Raw genomic sequence first — 19,899 nt, forward strand, 5'->3', positions numbered from 1 at the left:
ACATACACCGACCGAAACACCCACTGGGTCACCAGTGCATCCACTGCTATTGCTTGAGGGTCTCTCGACCTGGAACAATATCTCTGAAGCTTCTTGTTGAGACGAGATGCCATGTCTACTTGAGGAACTCCCCAAAGACCTGTCACCTCTGCGAAGACTTCTTGGTGGAGGCCCCATCCTCCTGGATGGAGATAGTGTCTGCTGAGGAAGTCTGCTTCCCAGTTGTCCACTCCCGGAAAGAAAATTGCAGATAGAGCTCTTGCATGTCTTTCTGCCCAGAGGAGGATCTTTGTCATCTCTGCCATCGCCGCTCTGCTTTTTGTTCCGCCCTGACAGTTTATGTACGAGACTGCTGTCACATTGTCCGACTGGATCTGTACGGGTTGATCTTGAAGAAGATGCCCCGCTTGTAGAAGGCCGCTGTAAATGGATCTCAACTCCAGAACGTTTATGTGAAGACAGGTTTTTCTGACTTGACCATCTTCCTTGGAAGCTTTTTCCCAGCCTCGGAGACTTGCATCCGTGGTTACTAGGACCCAGTCCTGAATCCCGAACCTGCGTCCCTCTAGTAGGTGAGAACTGTGTAGCCACCACAGGAGCGAAATTCTGGCTTTGGATGACAGGATTATCTTCTGGTGCATGTGTAGGTGGGATCCGGACCACTTGCCCAAAAGGTCCCACTGGAATACTCAGGCATGGAACCGGCCAAACTGTAGGCCGCTACCATCTTTCCAAATAACAAAAATGCACTGATTAATCGACACTTGTTGGTTTCAAAATTTGTTTGACCATTCTCTGGATTTCCAGATCATTTTCTACTGTAAGAAATACTCTCTGTACTTCTGTGTCCAGTTTCGTCCCCAGAAAGGACAATCTTGTCGTCGATTCCAATTGTGACTTCGGAAAATTCATGATCCAACCGTGTTGTTGGAGTACTGACAGGGAGAGTGCAATGTTCTGCACCAACCGTTCCCTGGATCTCGCTTTTATCAGGAGATCGTCCAGGTAAGGCATTATATTGACTCCTTGTTGTCGAAGGAGGACCATCATCTCTGCCATCACTTTGGTGAATACCCTTGGTGCCGTGGAGAGCCCGAACGGCAACGTCTGAAATTGGTAATGACACTCCTGTAACACGAATCTCAGATAAGCTTGATGAGGAGGATAGATGGGAACATGTAAGTAGGCATCTTTTATGTCCACTGACACCATGAACTCCCATTCCTCCAGACTGGAAATCACTGCCCTCAGAGATTCCATCTTGAACATGAACCTTTGCAGGTAGAGATTCAGAGATTTCAGGTTTAGAATCGGTCTGACCGAGCCGTCCGGCTTCGGAACTACAAAGAGGCTTGAATAAAACCCTTCTCCTTGTTGTGACAAGGGAACCAGGACAATGACTTGATCCTGACATAATTTTTGTATTGCTGCTGCTACTACTTCCCTGTCTGGAAGAGAAGCTGGCAAGTGGGGAACGTCTTGAAACTCCAGTTTGTACCCGTGGGACACAATTTGTAAGATCCACGGGTCCAGGCCAGATTGAACCCAGAACTGACTGAAAAGTTTCAGACGTGCCCCCACCTGAGCGGACTCCCGCAAGGGAGGCCCAGCGTCATGCTGAAGATTTGGCAGAATCAGGGGTTGATTTCTGCTCCTGTGATCCTGGAGATGCTGCAGACTTTTTTCCTTTTCCCCTTCCTTTACCCGCAATGAAAGGGGAACCTTTACCCTTTTTGTATTTATTGGGCCGAAAAGACTGCATCTGAGAGTGATATGCTCCTGCGAAAAAGACACAAGGCAAGAATGTCGACTTACCTGCGGTAGCCGCAGAAACTAAAGCATCCAGCCCATCTCCAAACAAGGCCTCACTTTTATACGGGAGAGCCTCCATATTCCTTTAGAATCTGCATCAGCATTCCATTGGCGAATCCACAACGCCCTCCTTGCTGAAATAGCCATGGTAGCGGCTTTTGATCCCAAGAGCCCAATATCTTTCATGGCTTCTAGCATATACGCAGCAGCGTCTTTGATATGACCCAGCGTTAGGAGAATCTCGTCTCTATCTATTGTGTCAATTTCTGATGACAAATTTTCTGACCACTTTTCAATAGCACTACTCACCCACGCACAGGCAATGGTAGGTCTGAGTAGTGTCCCATTGGCCACATAAATAGATTTTAACGTAGTCTCTAACTTGCGATCTGCCGGTTCCTTTAGGGAAGCCGTCCCAGGCGCAGGGAGAATCACCTTTTTCGTTAATCATGACAGGGCACTGTCTAAAACGGGGGGTGACTCCCACCTTTTCCTGTCCTCTGCCGGGCAAGGATAAGCTACCTGAATTCTTTTGGGAATCTGAAATTTCTTTTCAGGGTTTACCCAGACTCCCTCAAAGAGTGTTTAGCTCATGAGATGGAGGAAAAGTTACGTTAATTTTCTTTTCTTTATAAAAGTAAGCCTTCTCCTGAGGTACAGGAGGGGGTTCTGTAACACCTAAGACCTCCTTTATAGCAACAATCATGTACTGAATATTTTTCGCTAATTTTGGATCTATTCCCCTAGAATCACTAGTGTCGACACAGGAATCAGAGTCCGTGTCGGTTTCAGTTTGTACTACTTGTGCAAATGACCCTTTATGTGACCCAGAGGGGTCCCCTGTGGATGAAAAAGCAGAACTATTAAAAATCACATCTTCCACTGATTTTCTCCAGGTTTCTGCATGAGACTCAGACTTATCCAATCTCTTACTGATATGATTCACACTATCATGTAATTCTTTCATCCATTCAGGCTTGTGGTGTGACAGCAGCGCCACCACATTTCAACTCTGTGTCCCTAAAATGGCTCCCTCAGGGGAAGAGCTCCCTGCCTCAGACATGTCACACACGTGCACAAACACACCACAGACACTCCGGGGCTTATAGGGGACAGACCAACAGTAAAATCTGTCAGAAGGACACAGAAGGGATTTGCCAGTTCCCAACTCAGCGCCAATATAAAATCTCTGTGTAATATAAAATGTCCACAGAGACCTGTAGCGCTTTTATAATGTCAAATTATACAATACAGCACCAAATACACTGTGCCCCCCCTTATTTACACCCAGATACTTTGTTCAGAAGTGGAGGAGGACCAGCGATTCTTCCCCTGCAGCCTGTGTGGAGAAAATGGCGCTGAGCAGTGTGCTGGCTGACTGAGGAGGAAGCCCCACCCCCTGTAATGGCACGTTTCCCCTCAGAATTTTTCACCAAAATATTTATACTGGCGGGGGTGTAGGATTGTGCCACGGCATAATATGCTACTTTTGCCAGTGTAAGAGTAGGTTTTCATGCTGCCCAGGGCCCCGCCCCCTGCAGTGCGCTGTGTATGGGTAGCATGTCTGCGCAGCGTTCACGCTCGCTGCGTGGTACCTTGAGCCATCACGATGACCGGAGGTCCCTCTTGCAGATCCCCGGTGATAATACTCACGCGTCTTCTGACTTCTGGCTCTGTTAGGGGGGTGACTGCGTGCTGTGGAAGTGAGCGCATAGCCGCAGCTAGTGTTCAGTACACTTCAGGAGCTAATGGTGTCTCGTCTTCTTGCTGACAGGACATGAAACTATTTAGGAAGTTGGTTCCTACTTCTTCCCCCTAAGTCCCACGAAGCAGGGAGACTGTTGCCAGCAGTCTCCCTGAAAATAAAAAACCTAACCAAGTCTTTTCAGTGAAACGCAGTAGAGCTCCACTGGAGTGCGACCAGTCTGCCTGGGCACATTTTCTAAACTAAGGTCTGGAGGAGGGGCATAGAGGGAGGAGCCAGTTCACACTCTTGAAAAGTCTTAAAGTGCCCATGGCTCCTGCGGAACAGTCTATACCCCATGGAACTGAAGTGGACCCCAGCATCCTCTAGGACGTATGAGAAATTAGATCGACTGAGGTACTAATTAAGGCACCTGTGGCTTAGCATGGATATACTTAAAACCTAGACCGTTGGGATGATTTGAGGACCGCGTTTAGGAACCTCCGATGTGGTGTTTACCTCTGCATACTGCTGTTGTGGTAACTTCCTTTTACTTAGATTTGATGAAATATGTAGTTTGGCCAAGGGTGCACATACAGGAGTCTCTTTACTATCCAGCACATTTATTTTTATTGCCGTTTTAAATATCCTACATCAGTAGTATTTGGAAGGTGCAGATAGGCCCCTCTGGAGAATTATCTTCATAAGGAAGCAGAATTATGTTTACACAGTACATTAAAAGTCCTTCTTTACATGAGGCTCTCCAAGCAGAGTGTCAGGCCATTTTTGTTCAGCAATGCAGGGCTGGAACAAGTTGTCAGTTCCATTTAAATATAATTTTCCAAATGAAAGTTATACCCTCTATGTTGTAGAACATATGAAGTCACGCATTTCTCTGGCACCACACGGCTTCATCAGACAGTAAAAACTTATAAAGAAAGCAGTGATCAAATACTGCAATATTTGATACCATCAAAACATTTAAATATATATATATATATCAAAATAAATAATACAAGTCCACAGCACTATTAGTACAGATAGTTAATCAAATAAAGTGGCTTGGCTCCTGTGTTATGACTGTTTCCAATGAAAATTGGATCCAAATCCTGACAGCAATAGTTCACCTTACACATGATTACCGGCTTGGTGGTCAGTAGTAGGGACCCTTCCAATGGGCTTGTTTCGGACAGATGGCAGAGTCCAATTTAAAGCTCTTGTCCTCCTTCACACTTTTAGATCTTTCTCTCTGCACACATGCAGCGAAACATGTTGGTGGAGGAGCTTAGCATTTAAAACTGTGACACTGGACTTTACATCTATTGCGGCCCAGAGGAGCAACTTACCGCAGTGAAAGATCCGAAAGTGTTGAGGAGGATCCGAGCTTTAAATTGGACTGTGCCATCTGTCCTAAACAAGCCCATTGGAAGGGTCCCTACTACTGACCACCTAGCCGGTAATCATGTATAAAAGGTGAACTTTTGCTCCCAGAATTTAGATCCAAAGTTTGATTGCAAACAGTCCTAATGGTGTGTACACACAGATTTTTTTCTTTTGATTTTGACTATATAGTCAAAATCGCAAGAAAAGTTAGTGCAAATCACAAGGTGTTATGCCACTTGCGATCCCGATGCGCGGTCCTGCCAGGTCGGTATCGCAAGAAAAGACAGACTGTGCAGGCAAGTCAATCCTTGCTAGATCGGTGTACTATCTAGTTCAGTGTTTCCCAACCGCGGTCCTCAAGGCACACTAACAGTCCTGGTTTTAGTGATATCCAGGCTTGGACACAGGTGACTTAATTAGTACCTCAGTTATTTTGATTTAACCATCTGTGCTGAAGCCTGGATATCACAAAAACCTGCACTGTTGGTGTGCCTTGAGGACCGCGGTTGGGAATGCCTGATCTAGTTAATCTCACATGTCAATTACATCTCACATAAGCCAAAATCGGTGGTGCTGGGCTCCGGGGAGTTCAGGGGAAATCGCAAAGTGAAAATCGGACATAGCAAGGATCTCACCGTGTGTACACACCATAACATAGAGCCAAGACACTTTATTTTATTAATTAGCTGTACTAGTAGCACTGTGAAATTTTATTACCTGTTGCAGCAGTATTATCACATTTGCTTGATGTAGATTATAATAAATATATATACACACACCAATATATATATATATATATATATATATATATATATATATATATATATATATATATATATATATATATATATATATATATATATATATATATATACATACACACAAAGAAATGAGCGGCACTCCCAGGTCTTATCCAAAAGAAAGGGTTCTCAACCCATCAGTAAATGCAACGTTTCAGTACTTTTATTTCAACCGTCGTCAGGCTTATCACAAAAAAAAAGTACCGAAATGTTGCATTTACTGATGGGTTGAGAACCCTTTCTTTTGGATAAGACCTGGGAGTGCCGCTCATTTCTTTGCATATACAGCGGATGCACCTGCACGAGAAGGCACCAGGCATTATTCTGTTTTAGATTGGAGTGCCGATTACGAGGACGTATAAATATATATTATATATATGTATATTTATTTATTTATTTTTTACACAAATTTATGGATATAAAATATTACAGTATTTGAGCATTGCTCTCTTTAAAAGTGTTTCCAGTTTATATATAAAGCCTAACTATCTTTATCTTGAACAGCTGCTGGCTGAACCAGCACTGACGGCGCAGATTTCCCTGCACTTCATCCGAAAGGAAAGTCTATAGTGTGTGATTCGAGACAGCCCATTATTTTTAGTCCCGAGATTCAAAATTCTTCTATTAATCCACAGTTGTGATGCTTATTGCAGTAATGATGCATAGAAAAATATTATAAAAATAACTATATAAAACTGCCTATTGTATGTTTGGTAATTTATAGAACAAATCTTGCTGCATTTCTATTATAATATTGGATTTATATATAATTTTTTAACAGTGTAGGGGGTACCAGTTTTAAATGTACATTAGGTAAATATATACACGTGAATGCTGCAGCAAATATAGATACCTTGGTTGAATAGACATTTTGATTAGACTGATATGACCCATAACGGTCAGTGGAAGTTTTTTCCACAAATGAGCTCCCCTTTTAAAATTATTCGTCACAGACTCTATATTCTGTGCAACATAATCACGAGAATGCGGAGAAATCCAAACTCTTAAATATTTAAACCGCAGAGCCAACTATTACGGACACAGAGTGTATACTGCCCCAGACCCCAAATGATCACCTCTCTGTAAGTGATGGAGTCTACGAATGTTCTGTACTGTAGACTTCCCCAGCATAAATCCTGTCTGGTCATCGTGGACAATAGATGAGATGACAGTATTCAGACGGGTTGCTAGTACTTTGGCTAGTATCTTAACGTCCATGGAAAGTGACAAAATAGGGCGATGAGAGTCAGGGGAGGTAGGATCCTTACCTGGCTTAAGAAGTACCATTATAATGGCTTCAAAAATTGAGGGAGGCAAAGAACCAGTTTTAAATGTAAATTACAATCATTTAGGATAAACGCTTCAGAATATTTGATTAATGCTTGTTCTTTACTATTAAACAAGCATATGTGCGCACATCATGTTAGTAACTAAAAATATATCACTACTGACCTATTGTGTTTACCACCCTTGCATTGAGTTGCAGATGAATTAACAAGAGGCCTGAAAAGTGACACACTAGAAGCGTGATTATATCTCCTATAGACCACTTTTCTATATCAAGCTGCACTTTTACACTGTTGATTAAGAAATAACGTGTATAACATGTCAACCGCCAATAGTATATTACTGTTTTAATGTCAAGTAAAAACTGGAACTGCTTAATATACATTTATTTTAATAATGTTATTTTGGGTACCCATTACAAAAATAAGATCCTGCAAAGTCTCACAGCTGTGGATTAATAAATTCACTTCGATTGGAAAGCTGTACAGAGTCACAAACTGACGAAACAGGCTATGGAGAAACGAGTCAAAGAATAGTGTGGCAGATGTATTACAGCGGCATGGATTGTGCTGCTATAACGCTTCCTGCTTCGCCTTATTACTAAGGTGAAGCAAGAAGCTACATTGACAAGATGCAAGAACATCTTGTCTGCCAAAGCAGCGCTGTGTCTCCCCCTGGCCGGCACCTCTGGACATGCAACAAATCTCGCTACTCAAGCGAGATCTTCTGTGCAGCTGGAGCCACCCAAACCCAGGTACAGTGTTGTCCCTGCTTTGGCGAGTGCCACTGACCGTTTATACACTGCCCCAAAATATCGGCGTGCTATCCAAGATAATGGCAGGGGTGCATAGCGCCCGTCACCTTGCCTGCGCCACCAGAGTCATACATGGAGGAGAAGTGGTATCAGTGCACATAACAAGAGCCGATACCACTTCTCCATATCGGAGAATTGTACATTTACACCATAGTCTCCATGATTGTAAATCTGTAAGTATAAAAAATAAGAATTTACTTACCGATAATTCTATTTCTCGGAGTCCGTAGTGGATGCTGGGGTTCCTGAAAGGACCATGGGGAATAGCGGCTCCGCAGGAGACAGGGCACAAAAAAGTAAAGCTTTAGGATCAGGTGGTGTGCACTGGCTCCTCCCCCTATGACCCTCCTCCAAGCCAGTTAGGTACTGTGCCCGGACGAGCGTACACAATAAGGGAGGAATTTTGAATCCCGGGTAAGACTCATACCAGCCACACCAATCACACCGTACAACTTGTGATCTAAACCCAGTTAACAGTATGATAACAGCGGAGCCTCTGAAAAGATGGCTCACAACAATAATAACCCGATTTTTGTAACTATGTACAAGTATTGCAGATAATCCGCACTTGGGATGGGCGCCCAGCATCCACTACGGACTCCGAGAAATAGAATTATCGGTAAGTAAATTCTTATTTTCTCTATCGTCCTAGTGGATGCTGGGGTTCCTGAAAGGACCATGGGGATTATACCAAAGCTCCCAAACGGGCGGGAGAGTGCGGATGACTCTGCAGCACCGAATGAGAGAACTCCAGGTCCTCTTTTGCCAGGATATCAAATTTGTAGAAATTTACAAACGTGTTCTCCCCTGACCACGTAGCTGCTCGGCAGAGTTGTAATGCAGAGACCTCTCGGGCAGCCGCCCAAGATGAGCCCACCTTCCTTGTGGAATGGGCCTTAACCGATTTAGACTGTGGCAGGCCTGCCTCAGAATGTGCAAGTTGAATTGTGTTACAAATCCAACGAGCAATCGACTGCTTAGAAGCAGGCGCACCCAACTTGTTGGGTGCATACAGTATAAACAGCGAGTCAGATTTTCTGACTCCAGCTGTCCTGGAACATATTTTCAGGGCCCTGACAACTTCTAGCAACTTGGAGTCCTCCAAGTCCCTAGTAGGTGCAAGGCACCACAATAAGCTGGTTCAGGTGAAACACTGACACCACCTTAGGGAGAGAACTGGGGACGAGTCCGCAGCTCTGCCCTGTCCGAATGGACAAACAGATATGGGCTTTTTTGAGAAAAAACCACCAATTTGACACTCGCCTGGTCCAGGCCAGGGCCAAGAGCATGGTCACTTTTTATGTGAGATGCTTCAAATCCACATATTTGACTGGTTTTAAACCAATGTGATTTGAGGAATCCCAGAACTACGTTGAGATCCCACAGTGCCACTGGAGGCACAAAAAAGGGTTTTGTATATGCAATACTCCCTTGACAAACTTCTGGACTTCAGGAACTGAAGCCAATTCTTTCTGGAAGAAAATTTACAGAGCCGAATTTGAACCTTAATGGACCCCAATTTGAGGCCCATAGACACTCCTGTTTGCAGGAAATGCAGGAAACGACCGAGTTGAAATTTCTTTGTGGGGCCTTCCTGGCCTCACACCACGCAACATATTTTCGCCACACGTGGTGATAATGTTGTGCGGTCACCTCCTTTCTGGCTTTGACCAGGGTAGGAATGACCTCTTCCGGAATGCCTTTTTCCCTTAGGATCCGGCTTTCCATCTCCATGCCGACAAACGCAGCTGCGGTAAGTCTTGGAACAGACATGGTACTTGCTGAAGCAAGTCCCTTCTTAGCGGCAGAGGCCATAAGACCTCTGTAAGCATCTCTTGAAGTTCCGGGTACCAAGTCCTCCTTGGCCAATCCGGAGCCATGAGTATAGTTCTTACTCCTCTACGTCTTATAATTCTCAGCACCTTAGGTATGAGAAGCAGAGGAGGGAACACATACACCGACTGGTACACCCACGGTGTTACCAGAACGTCCACATCTATTGCCTGAGGGTCTCTTGACCTGGCGCAATACCTGTCCCGTTTTTTGTTCAGACGGGACGCCATCATGTCCACCTTTGGTATTTCCCAACGGTTTACAATCATGTGGAAAAAACTTCTCAATGAAGTTTCCACTCTCCCGGGTGGAGGTCGTGCTGAGGAAGTCTGCTTCCCAGTTTCCATTCCCGGGATGAAAAACTGCTGACAGTGTTATCACATGATTTTCCGCCCAGCGAAAAGTCCTTGCAGTTTCTGCCATTGCCCTCCTGCTTCTTGTGTCGCCCTGTCTGTTTACGTGGGCGACTGCCGTGATGTTTTTCCCACTGGATCAATACCGGCTGACCTTGAAGCAGAGGTCTTGCTAAGCTTAGAGCATTATAAATTTACCCTTAGCTCCAGTATATTTATGTGGAGAAAAGTCTCCATACTTGATCACACTCCCTGGAAATTTTTCCCTTGTGTGACTGCTCCCCAGCCTCTCAGGCTGGGCTCCGTGGTTACCAGCATCCAATCCTGAATGCCGAATCTGCGGCCCTCTAGAAGATGAGCACTCTATAACCACCACAGGAGAGACAACCTTGTCCTTGGATATTGGGTTATCCGCTGATGCATCTGAAGATGCGATCCGGACCATTTGTCCAGCAGATCCCACTGAAAAGTTCTTACGTGAAATCTGCCGAATGGAATTGCTTCGTAGGAAGCCACCATTTTTACCAGGACCCTTGTGCAATGATGCACTGTTTTTAGGAGGTTCCTGACTTGCTCGGATAACTCCCTGGCTTTCTCTTCCGGGAGAAACACCTTTTTCTGGACTGTGTCCAGAATCATCCCTAGGCACAGCTGACGTGTCGTCGGGATCAGCTGCGATTTTGGAATATTTAGAATCCACCCGTGCTGATTGTAGCAGTATCCGAGATAGTGCTACTCCGACCTCCAACTGTTCCCTGGACTATGCCCCTATCAGGAGATCGTCCAAGTAAGGGATAATTTAGACGCCTTTTCTTCGAAGAAGAATCATCAATTCGGCCATTACCTTGGTAAAGACCCCGGGGTGCCGTGGACAATCCAAACGGCAGCGTCTGAAACTGATAGTGACAGTTCTGCACCACGAACCTGAGGTACCCTTAGTGAGAAGGGCAAATTTGGGACATAGAGGTAAGCATCCCTGATGTCCCGGGACACTATATAGTCCCCTTCTTCCTGGTTCGTTATCACTGCTCTGAGTGACTTCATCTTAAATTGAACCTTTGTAAGTGTTCAAAAAAAAAATTTTTAGAATAAGTCTCACCTAGCCTTCTGGCTTCAGTACCACAATATAGTGTGGAATAATACCCCTTTTCTGTAGTAGGAGGGGTAATTTAATTGTCACCTGCTGGGAATACAGCTTGTGAATTTTTTCCCATACTACCTCCTTGTCGGAGGGAGACTTGGTAAAGCAGACTTCAGGAGCCTGCGAAGGGGAAACGTCTCGACATTCCCATCTGTACCCCCAGGATACTACTTGTAGGATCCAGGGGTCCTGTACGGTCTCAGCGCCATGCTGAGAACTTGTCAGACGCGGTGAAACGCTTCTGTTCCTGGGAATAGGCTGCCTGCTGCAGTCTTCTTCCCTTTCCTCTATCCCTGGGCAGATATGATCTTATAGGGACGAGAGGACTGAGGCTGAAAAGACGGTGTCTTTTTCTGCAGAGATGTGACTTAGGGTAAAAAACGGTGGATTTTCCAGCAGTTGCCGTGACCACCAGGTCCGATGGACCGACCCCAAACAAGTCCTCTTCCTTTATACGGCCATACTGTGCCGTTTGGAATCTGCATCACCTGACCACTGTCGTGTCCATAACATCTTCTGGCAGTTATGGACATCGCGTTTATTCATGATGCCAGAGTGCAAATATCCCTCTGTGCATCTCGCATATATAGAAATTCTCTATAGTCAATAAAATACTGTCCCTGTCAAGGGTATCAATATTTTTAGTCAGGGAATCCGACCAAGCCACCCTAGCTCTGCACATCCAGGCTGAGGCGATCGCTGGCCGCAGTATAACACCAGTATGTGTGTATATACTTTTTATTATATTTTCCAGCCTTGTCAGCTGGTCCTTGAGGACGGCCCTATCTATAGACGGTACCGCCACTTGTTTTGATAAGCGTGTGAGCGCCTTATCCACCTTAAGGGGTGTTTCCCAACGCGCCCTAACTTCTGGCGGGAAAGGGTATACCGCCCATAATTTTCTATCGGGGGGAACCCACGCATCATCACACACTTTATTTAATTTATCTGATTCAGGAAAAACTATGGTAGTTTTTTCACATCCCACATAATACCCTCTTTTGTGGTACTTGTAGTATCAGAAATACGTAACACCTCCTTCATTGCCTTTAACGTGTGGCCCTAATAAGGAATACGTTTGTTTATTCACCGTCGACACTGGATTCAGTGTCCCTGTCTGTGTCTGTGTCGACCGACTAAAGTAAACGGGCGTTTTAAAACCCTTGACGGTGTTTTTGAGACGTCTGGACCGTACTAATTGTTTGTCGGCCGTCTCATGTCGTCAACCGACCTTGCAGCGTGTTGACATTATCACGTAATTTCCTAAATAAGCCATCCATTCCGGTGTCGACTCCCTAGAGAGTGACATCACCATTACAGGCAATTGCTCCGCCTCCTCACCAACATCGTCCTCCTACCTGTCGACACACACGTACCGACACACAGCACACACACAGGGAATGCTCTGATAGAGGACAGGACCCACTAGCCCTTTGGAGAGACAGAGGGAGAGTTTGCCAGCACACACCAAAAACGCTATAATTATATAGGGACAACCTTATATAAGTGTTTTCCCTTATAGCATCTTAATATATATATAAGCATATCGCCAAATTAGTGCCCCCCCTCTCTGTTTTAACCCTGTTTCTGTAGTGCAGTGCAGGGGAGAGCCTGGGAGCCTTCCCTCCAGCCTTTCTGTGAGGGAAAATGGCGCTGTGTGCTGAGGAGATAGGCCCCGCCCCTTTTTCGGCGGCCTCGTCTCCCGCTCTTAACGGATTCTGGCAGGGGTTAAATATCTCCATATAGCCTCCGGAGGCTATATGTGAGGTATTTTTAGCCAAAATAGGTATTCATTTGCCTCCCAGGGCGCCCCCCTCCCAGCGCCCTGCACCCTCAGTGACTGCCGTGTGAAGTGTGCTGAGAGGAAAATGGCGCACAGCTGCAGTGCTGTGCGCTACCTTTAGAAGACTGAGGAGTCTTCTGCCGCCGATTCTGGACCTCTTCTTACTTCAGCATCTGCAAGGGGGCCGGCGGCAAGGCTCCGGTGACCATCCAGGCTGTACCTGTGATCGTCCCTCTGGAGCTGATGTCCAGTAGCCAAGAAGCCAATCCATCCTGCACGCAGGTGAGTTCACTTCTTCTCCCCTAAGTCCCTCGTTGCAGTGATCCTGTTGCCAGCAGGACTCCCTGTAAAATAAAAAACCTAAGCTAAACTTTCCTAAGCAGCTCTTTAGGAGAGCCACCTAGATTGCACCCTTCTCGGCCGGGCACAAAAATCTAACAGGCTTGGAGGAGGGTCATAGGGGGAGGAGCCAGTGCACACCACCTGATCCTAAAGCTTTACTTTTTTGTGCCCTGTCTCCTGCGGAGCCGCTATTCCCCATGGTCCTTTCAGGAACCCCAGCATCCACTAGGACGATAGAGAAAACCTGTTAAAGCTTCTTATTTGGAAAATCTAAGAAATGCCAGGAAAACATCACGTTCCCGAGCAGCAATGCAGAGATACAATAGCCAGACCTAGATTGTCAAGACTCATTAACCAGAACTCTGCAATGCAATGTACCTGAAGGCGAACTACAATACTGTGCTTCCCTCTGCAGTGCATTACATGAGCTTATGCTTGAGAAGAGATGTATCAAGAGAATCTATTAGGAGACATTGTAACACATAGCCAGATTTCTCAGAGAAATGTTTTATGGCAACAGAACCAAAAGGGTATTTTCAATGTTTTACCATGGTAGAGTGATATTACAAATACTTACGAGAATTTGATTTTGAGAAAAGCACACTTGGGTAACATCTTGACGTTTTACTCAAACATGGCAGCCTTTGTTTCCAATGGTCAGTTTTAAAGAAACATTAAAAAGCCTGGGGTAAAAACGTATGCTTTTAGTAATATGCTCATATGAATACCATGTATGCATCTGTTTAAGAGCCTGGTTGCGCGCATATTTATGATGTAAATACTATAAAAAAAAATAAAAAAAATAACACAAAGAAAGTCATACATTAGAAACAAAATGACTGCATTTTAGTAGGTATTTTTACTTGCCACATGGGTAGAAAGAGGAATTCCCCCGTCAGCTCCCCTCTTACGGCACATGCAGTCCTTAATGTTAAGGGGGTACACACGGAGAGGTCCGTGTTTAAAATCTAAGCTATCTGACTAGATTGCTTAGATTTTAAGCACAGATCTGCCGTGTGTATGCCCCCCAGCGATAGCATGCAGGCTCAATCTAGCGGATCACTCACTTCACCGTTGTGCGACGTGAGCGGCCCCCTGTCCGCCCCCCTCGCTCAGCGGTCTGTGTTAAGATCGCTCAACACACATCTCTCCTATCAGTACCCCCCTTTATGTTTAAGGACCCATTTATCAATAGATATTTGTGGCTTAAGACGCGTGTTTTCGGGGGGTAACCACAAATATTTAGCGTCATCCCCATTTATGAAGGAGGGATTGCAGCAGATATTTCCCTACTATGGTCCCTCCATTTCAGACAGCGGCCACAGTTCCGATAGGTTTCTACGGGGGGATGCAAAGGCCATCAGATTACCAAGCTCCAGATTGCTAAGCATTCCGGAGATTGGTATTAGCCCACTGTAGCCTATGAGCTACAGATTACAAAAGTAACCAGACGGTTCTTCTCTGGCAATAGCTGCAGCATATGCATGGTCAGCAGACAGCACATGCACCCTGCTACCAACTCTGAACACACCGCGGGATGGGCTTTTTGAAGCCACTGTGTCTGTGGGTGCAGAATGATGCATCCTGCAATGCGATTCTAGAGCTACAGTAATATCATGATCAGATTGTATTAAGTATGCAAATATTGATAAATAGACCCCAAGGTGTTTTAACATAAAGTTAAACAATTAAAACATTGACTTAATGAAAAAAAAAGTCAGAAAAACCAAACAAAAAATGCAACATATACTTATATATTAAGGGCCTCCATACACTAGAACGATAATGTCCGATTTCAGGCATTTTGCCCGATATATCGGATGAAATCGGGCATTTTGGAGGTGTTTCCGATCAGATGCTCATTCCCGTGAGCATCAGATCGGATGCTCCAGATTGACCGTGCTGCACTACCGATCATACCCGACCCTGCAGGCATGTCTGGGATCGCCCAAGATACATCGTATGCTGTCCTTTTGCATACAGTGTATCTTGGGCGATCCTGCCGTCCGGGAGGCTGCCGGGGTGATCGCCTGCGACATGACGGTCGGACATGTCGCAGTAGTGTATGGGGCACTTTAAAGTGGGAAGAAAACATGATATACCCTATGCAGCAGGGCCATTCCACTGTCACGTATGGGGCATTAGCACAAGTTTTAAAGGTATCAATATTTGTTAAAACTAAAACACAAGGATTTTTTTTTTTTTTAAAGATAGCTGTAATATCAAATATTAGGTACATACACAAGACAATATCACTAAATTTAGTTGTCACGTACAGGATAAGCCAAGTCCACCACCGTTTTGTAAAGGAAACTTCTGCTTGACAAATTTCCCTCAACTCCAAATTAAGAGCACGTGTTATTTTTTTTTTTATGAAAACCTATGAGAAAGATATGATTAAACTTGTAGAACTACAGTATGATGAAAACTCAAAAGATACACAGCTCCAGATTTTATGTTTTACAGTGTCACATAAGGGACATTTTTACCCATTTTCATAGACTGGCCTAGCTTCCTAAGCCAAAACACAGGGAAACCGCAAAGTTAAAAATTATCTGTGTATTAGTGTTAAGCTGGGTGGTATCCGTTTGGATGGTCGGCCATGTTATGGTCGACAGTTATTAGGTTGACCACTATTTGTCCACACTGACATGGTCGACATGGACGCATGAAAATGGTTGACACATGACAGGTCAACATGAAAATGTCGACATACATATATATATATATTTTTTTTTTTCATACTTTACCATCCACGTGGACTATGATTGGGAATAGTAACCTGTGCCGAGCACAGCTGTAGCGAAGGGAACGCGGTACACTAATTGGGATTCCTGGTCCTGTTACGGAAAAAATTACACCAAAAACAGTTCAAAAGTCCATGTTGACCTTTTCATATGTCAACTATTTTCATGTGTCGTCCATGTCAATGTCGACCATAACATGGTTGACCATTCATACCGGAACCCCCCTATAGGCAGTAACAGATCTTGCCACGGGCAAGCAGGACTTTTGCCCGGGGCGCCGCCGCCATACCATGGCAAGATCCACTACTCTGTGCCCCCCGCTGGCTGATGTGTCCCCCGCTGTGAAGGGAAACTAGACGCGTTCGTGTAGAGGACTTTTGCTGTGCGGTGCGCAATGACGTCATCGCGCACCGCACAGCTTTGTGGGACTGACAGACGCTAGGGGTCATAATTGACCTCTAGTGTCTGTCATCCGAGGAAAGGAGCGGCGCCGGCGGAGATCTGCAGCGGTCGGGAGTGGGGATAGTAAGTATTTTTTTTCTTTCAACGGCGCTACTCCACTGTACATGGGGCGTAACTGACCATGCCCCCTGTATGAAGCCACACCCCCATTTTTCGCCCGGGGCGCCAAAGGGTCTAGAACCGGCCCTGCATATAGGGTAATAGCACCCCCCTTATGTACAGCCCCTGTACCCTATAGGGGAATAGCAGCCATCTCATGGACAGCCTCTGTTCCCTACAGGTGAATAGCAGCTTCTTCACTTACAGCTCATCATCTAGAACAGAGGCAAACTGCATTATTAGGAATACTGGGGCAGATGTATTAAGCCTGGAGAAGTGATAAAGCAGTGATAAGTGCAAGGTGATAATGCACCAGCCAATCAGCTCCTAACTGTCCTTTTTCAAATCTGTAATTATTGGCTGGTTATGTTTATCACCTTGCACTTATCACTTCTTTACCCCTTCTCCAGGTTAATACATCTGCACCATTTAATGATTGTATCAGGAGCCAGTGTCCAAGATTGTGCAGTGACTGGCAGCCAGGGTGTAGCGTACACACTATTCTTAAGATGAATAGTCGTATATCTGCTTTTCATCCCAGTTCTTGTATGGTGTGTACAGCTTGGTTCCGGTATGAATTGTCAACCATGGTATGATGGGCTGTAAGTGAAGAAGCTGCTATTCCCCTGTAGGGAACAGAAGCTGTCCATGGGATGGCTGCTATTCCCCTATAGGGAACAGAAGCTGTCCATGAGATGGCTGCTATTCCCCTATAGGGGACAGGGGCTGTACATAAGGGGGGTGCTATTCCCTTTTAGCGGCCAGGGACTGTACATAAGGGGGTGCTACACCCCTATAGCAGACAGGCTGTACATGTAGTGGCTGCTAATCCCCTACATGTGACAGGGACTGTACATGTAGTGGCTGCTATTCCCCTACAGGTGACAGTGACTGTACATGTAGTGGCTGCTATTCCCCTACAGGTGACAGGGACTGTACATGTAGTGGCTGCTATTCCCCTACAGGTGACAGTGACTGTACATGTAGTGGCTGCTATTCCCCTACAGGTGACAGGGACTGTACATGTAGTGGCTGCTATTCCCCTACAGGTGACAGGGACTGTACGTGTAGTGGCTGCTATTCCCCTACAGGTGACAGGGACTGTACATGTAGTGGCTGCTATTCCCCTACAGGTGACAGGGACTGTACATGTAGTGGCTGCTATTCCCCTACAGGTGACAGGGACTGTACATGTAGTGGCTGCTATTCCCCTACAGGTGACAGGGACTGTACGTGTAGTGGCTGCTATTGCCCTACAGGTGACAGGGACTGTACGTGTAGTGGCTGCTATTCCCCTACAGGTGACAGGGACTGTACGTGTAGTGGCTGCTATTCCCCTACAGGTGACAGGGACTGTACGTGTAGTGGCTGCTATTCCCCTACAGGTGACAGGGACTGTACATGTAGTGGCTGCTATTCCCCTACAGGTGACAGGGACTGTACGTGTAGTGGCTGCTATTCCCCTACAGGTGACAGGGACTGTACATGTAGTGGCTGCTATTCCCCTACAGGTGACAGGGACTGTACATGTAGTGGCTGCTATTCCCCTACAGGTGACAGGGACTGTACATGTAGTGGCTGCTATTCCCCTACGTGTGACAGGGACTGTACATGTAGTGGCTGCTATTCCCCTACATGTGACAGGGACTGTACATGAGGGGGCTGGATGCTCTATAACAGACACCGTATAACAGACAACCAGCACTGCAGGAATGAATGAGGAGGGTAATACAGGGCAGTGTCAGGTTGTTCTCCCCCGGAGCTGACACCCTGAAGGGAGAGATTAGGAAAGGGGCACTCACCTCCGTAATCCATAGCTCCTCCATCCGCCGGCTCCCCCGCTTCCTCCCCATCTTCCTCCTCCTCTTCCGCGCCCTGCACCAGGTACATCACCATCTGCCGCCTGTCGGCAGGAAGGCCCGGAGGCGGCGAGCTGCCCTGCGCCCTGGATTTGGCCGCTAGCTCTGCAGAGGCCTCTCCCACCTCCCGGAGTGCAGGGACTGCCGGCGTGGCCTCATCCTGAGCAAGGTCCGGCCGGCCGCCGTGGGTGATATCTAGTCGCTGCTTTTTAGCGACGGGCTGTCCATCTTCCTCCGGCGGAGGTGGGAGAGTGCCGGTGAGACTGAGCGCCAGCCGCCCCTCATCCGCCATCTTCCCACAGCCTGAAGTAGGAGCCTCCCATGCAGCGGCGAGAGAGCGCGGCGCACCACGTGACGCGCCCTCCGCCAATGGCCGCCCGGCCTCGTGACGTAAACAATAACAAACGCTGTCACGTGGAAAAGCAGGTAGCGGCGACGGCGGCCGCGGAGTGTGCGAGCTGGTGTCAGTCTGTGTGGCTGGGCCGTTACCTCAGGGCCCCACTGACAGGCCGTTCAGCAATAGTATATACATTGTAACAGCCCTTATTCTGGTAATGGTGTGTACTCTATAAAGCTCTCTCCCGTGCACAGCTTGTCACCTGGCGACTCTCTTTTTCCCCAATGCTTACCCCCCCGAATCCTGGCATCAGGCTGGCATGTACTGCTCTTCTTGGGTTCAGGTTTCAGTAACAGCAGATGGAGATTCAGGGACCCTCTGCCCAACACAAGCTTTCCTCACATACACCCCATGACTATATCACACAGATCTATTGCAAAAGCACCCTGGCACGTTTATTAACAGGGTCCTGGATAGCTGCTGCTTTTATGGCTTTGACATAAAAAAGGAACGCAGGGGCAAATGTAGTAACCTGGAGAAGGGATAAAGCAGTGATAAGTGCAAGGTGATAACGCACCAGCCAATCATTACATTTGCCCCATAGTGAGATCTATAATTAAAAAAAAAAACTTGAACAATCGGTAATGTACAATGCCATCTAAAGGTCATATAGGACCTAATTCAGACTGGATTGCTGCAGTGGCAGCAATCGCAGTCTGAAGCCCTTTTGCGGAGTGCTCACCCCGGGAGCCCAGTGAGATGCTAAAAGCATCTCAAAGCTGCAATCACCTCTGCATGATTAACAGGCGGGGTGTGCCAACGGCGTTAGAACGCCATTGGCGCAACGTGGTATGGACAACGCTGGCCTGTTTGGACCGTGTGGGGGCATGCTGCGTGACACACGCAGCCGCTGCAACCCGGGACCCGGTGGGTAGCCACCGGCCAGCACAGCCTGCGCAGGCAATGAGCTACTCGTCAGGTGCAAAAGCGTTGCCGCCATGCGATACTTTTGCACCCGTGCAGGGGGGCAAAGCCAGACATACAGGACGGACTAGTCCTGTGCTGGGCATCACCCCGCATGGCTGAGAAACTGACCGTAGATGTGCTAAAGTTAGCACATCTATGATCAGATTTGAATTACCCCCATAGAGCAGTAATCAGCG

General features: G+C 46.5%; 1 protein-coding gene across 2 annotated transcripts in view; it reads right to left on the reverse strand.

Moving 5' to 3' along the window:
- Positions 1 to 18,758, reverse strand: part of SIRT1 (sirtuin 1) — a 170,986-nt gene extending 152,228 nt beyond the window's left edge. The window contains exons 1-2 of one of the 2 annotated variants that reach the window (XM_063961618.1): positions 18,343 to 18,758; positions 15,983 to 16,072 (exon numbers count right to left, since the gene is read on the reverse strand). In XM_063961618.1, coding sequence (XP_063817688.1) covers positions 15,983 to 16,072; positions 18,343 to 18,691 — 439 coding nt within the window. In that variant the 5' untranslated portion in view covers positions 18,692 to 18,758. The remainder of the gene's footprint in view (positions 1 to 15,982; positions 16,073 to 18,342) is intronic. The other variant, XM_063961617.1, reaches the window with a different exon arrangement.
- Positions 18,759 to 19,899: the final 1,141 nt, after the last annotated feature.

The sequence above is a fragment of the Pseudophryne corroboree genome, chromosome 3, assembly GCF_028390025.1.
Source record: "Pseudophryne corroboree isolate aPseCor3 chromosome 3, aPseCor3.hap2, whole genome shotgun sequence".
NCBI classification, from domain to species: Eukaryota; Metazoa; Chordata; class Amphibia; order Anura; family Myobatrachidae; genus Pseudophryne; species Pseudophryne corroboree.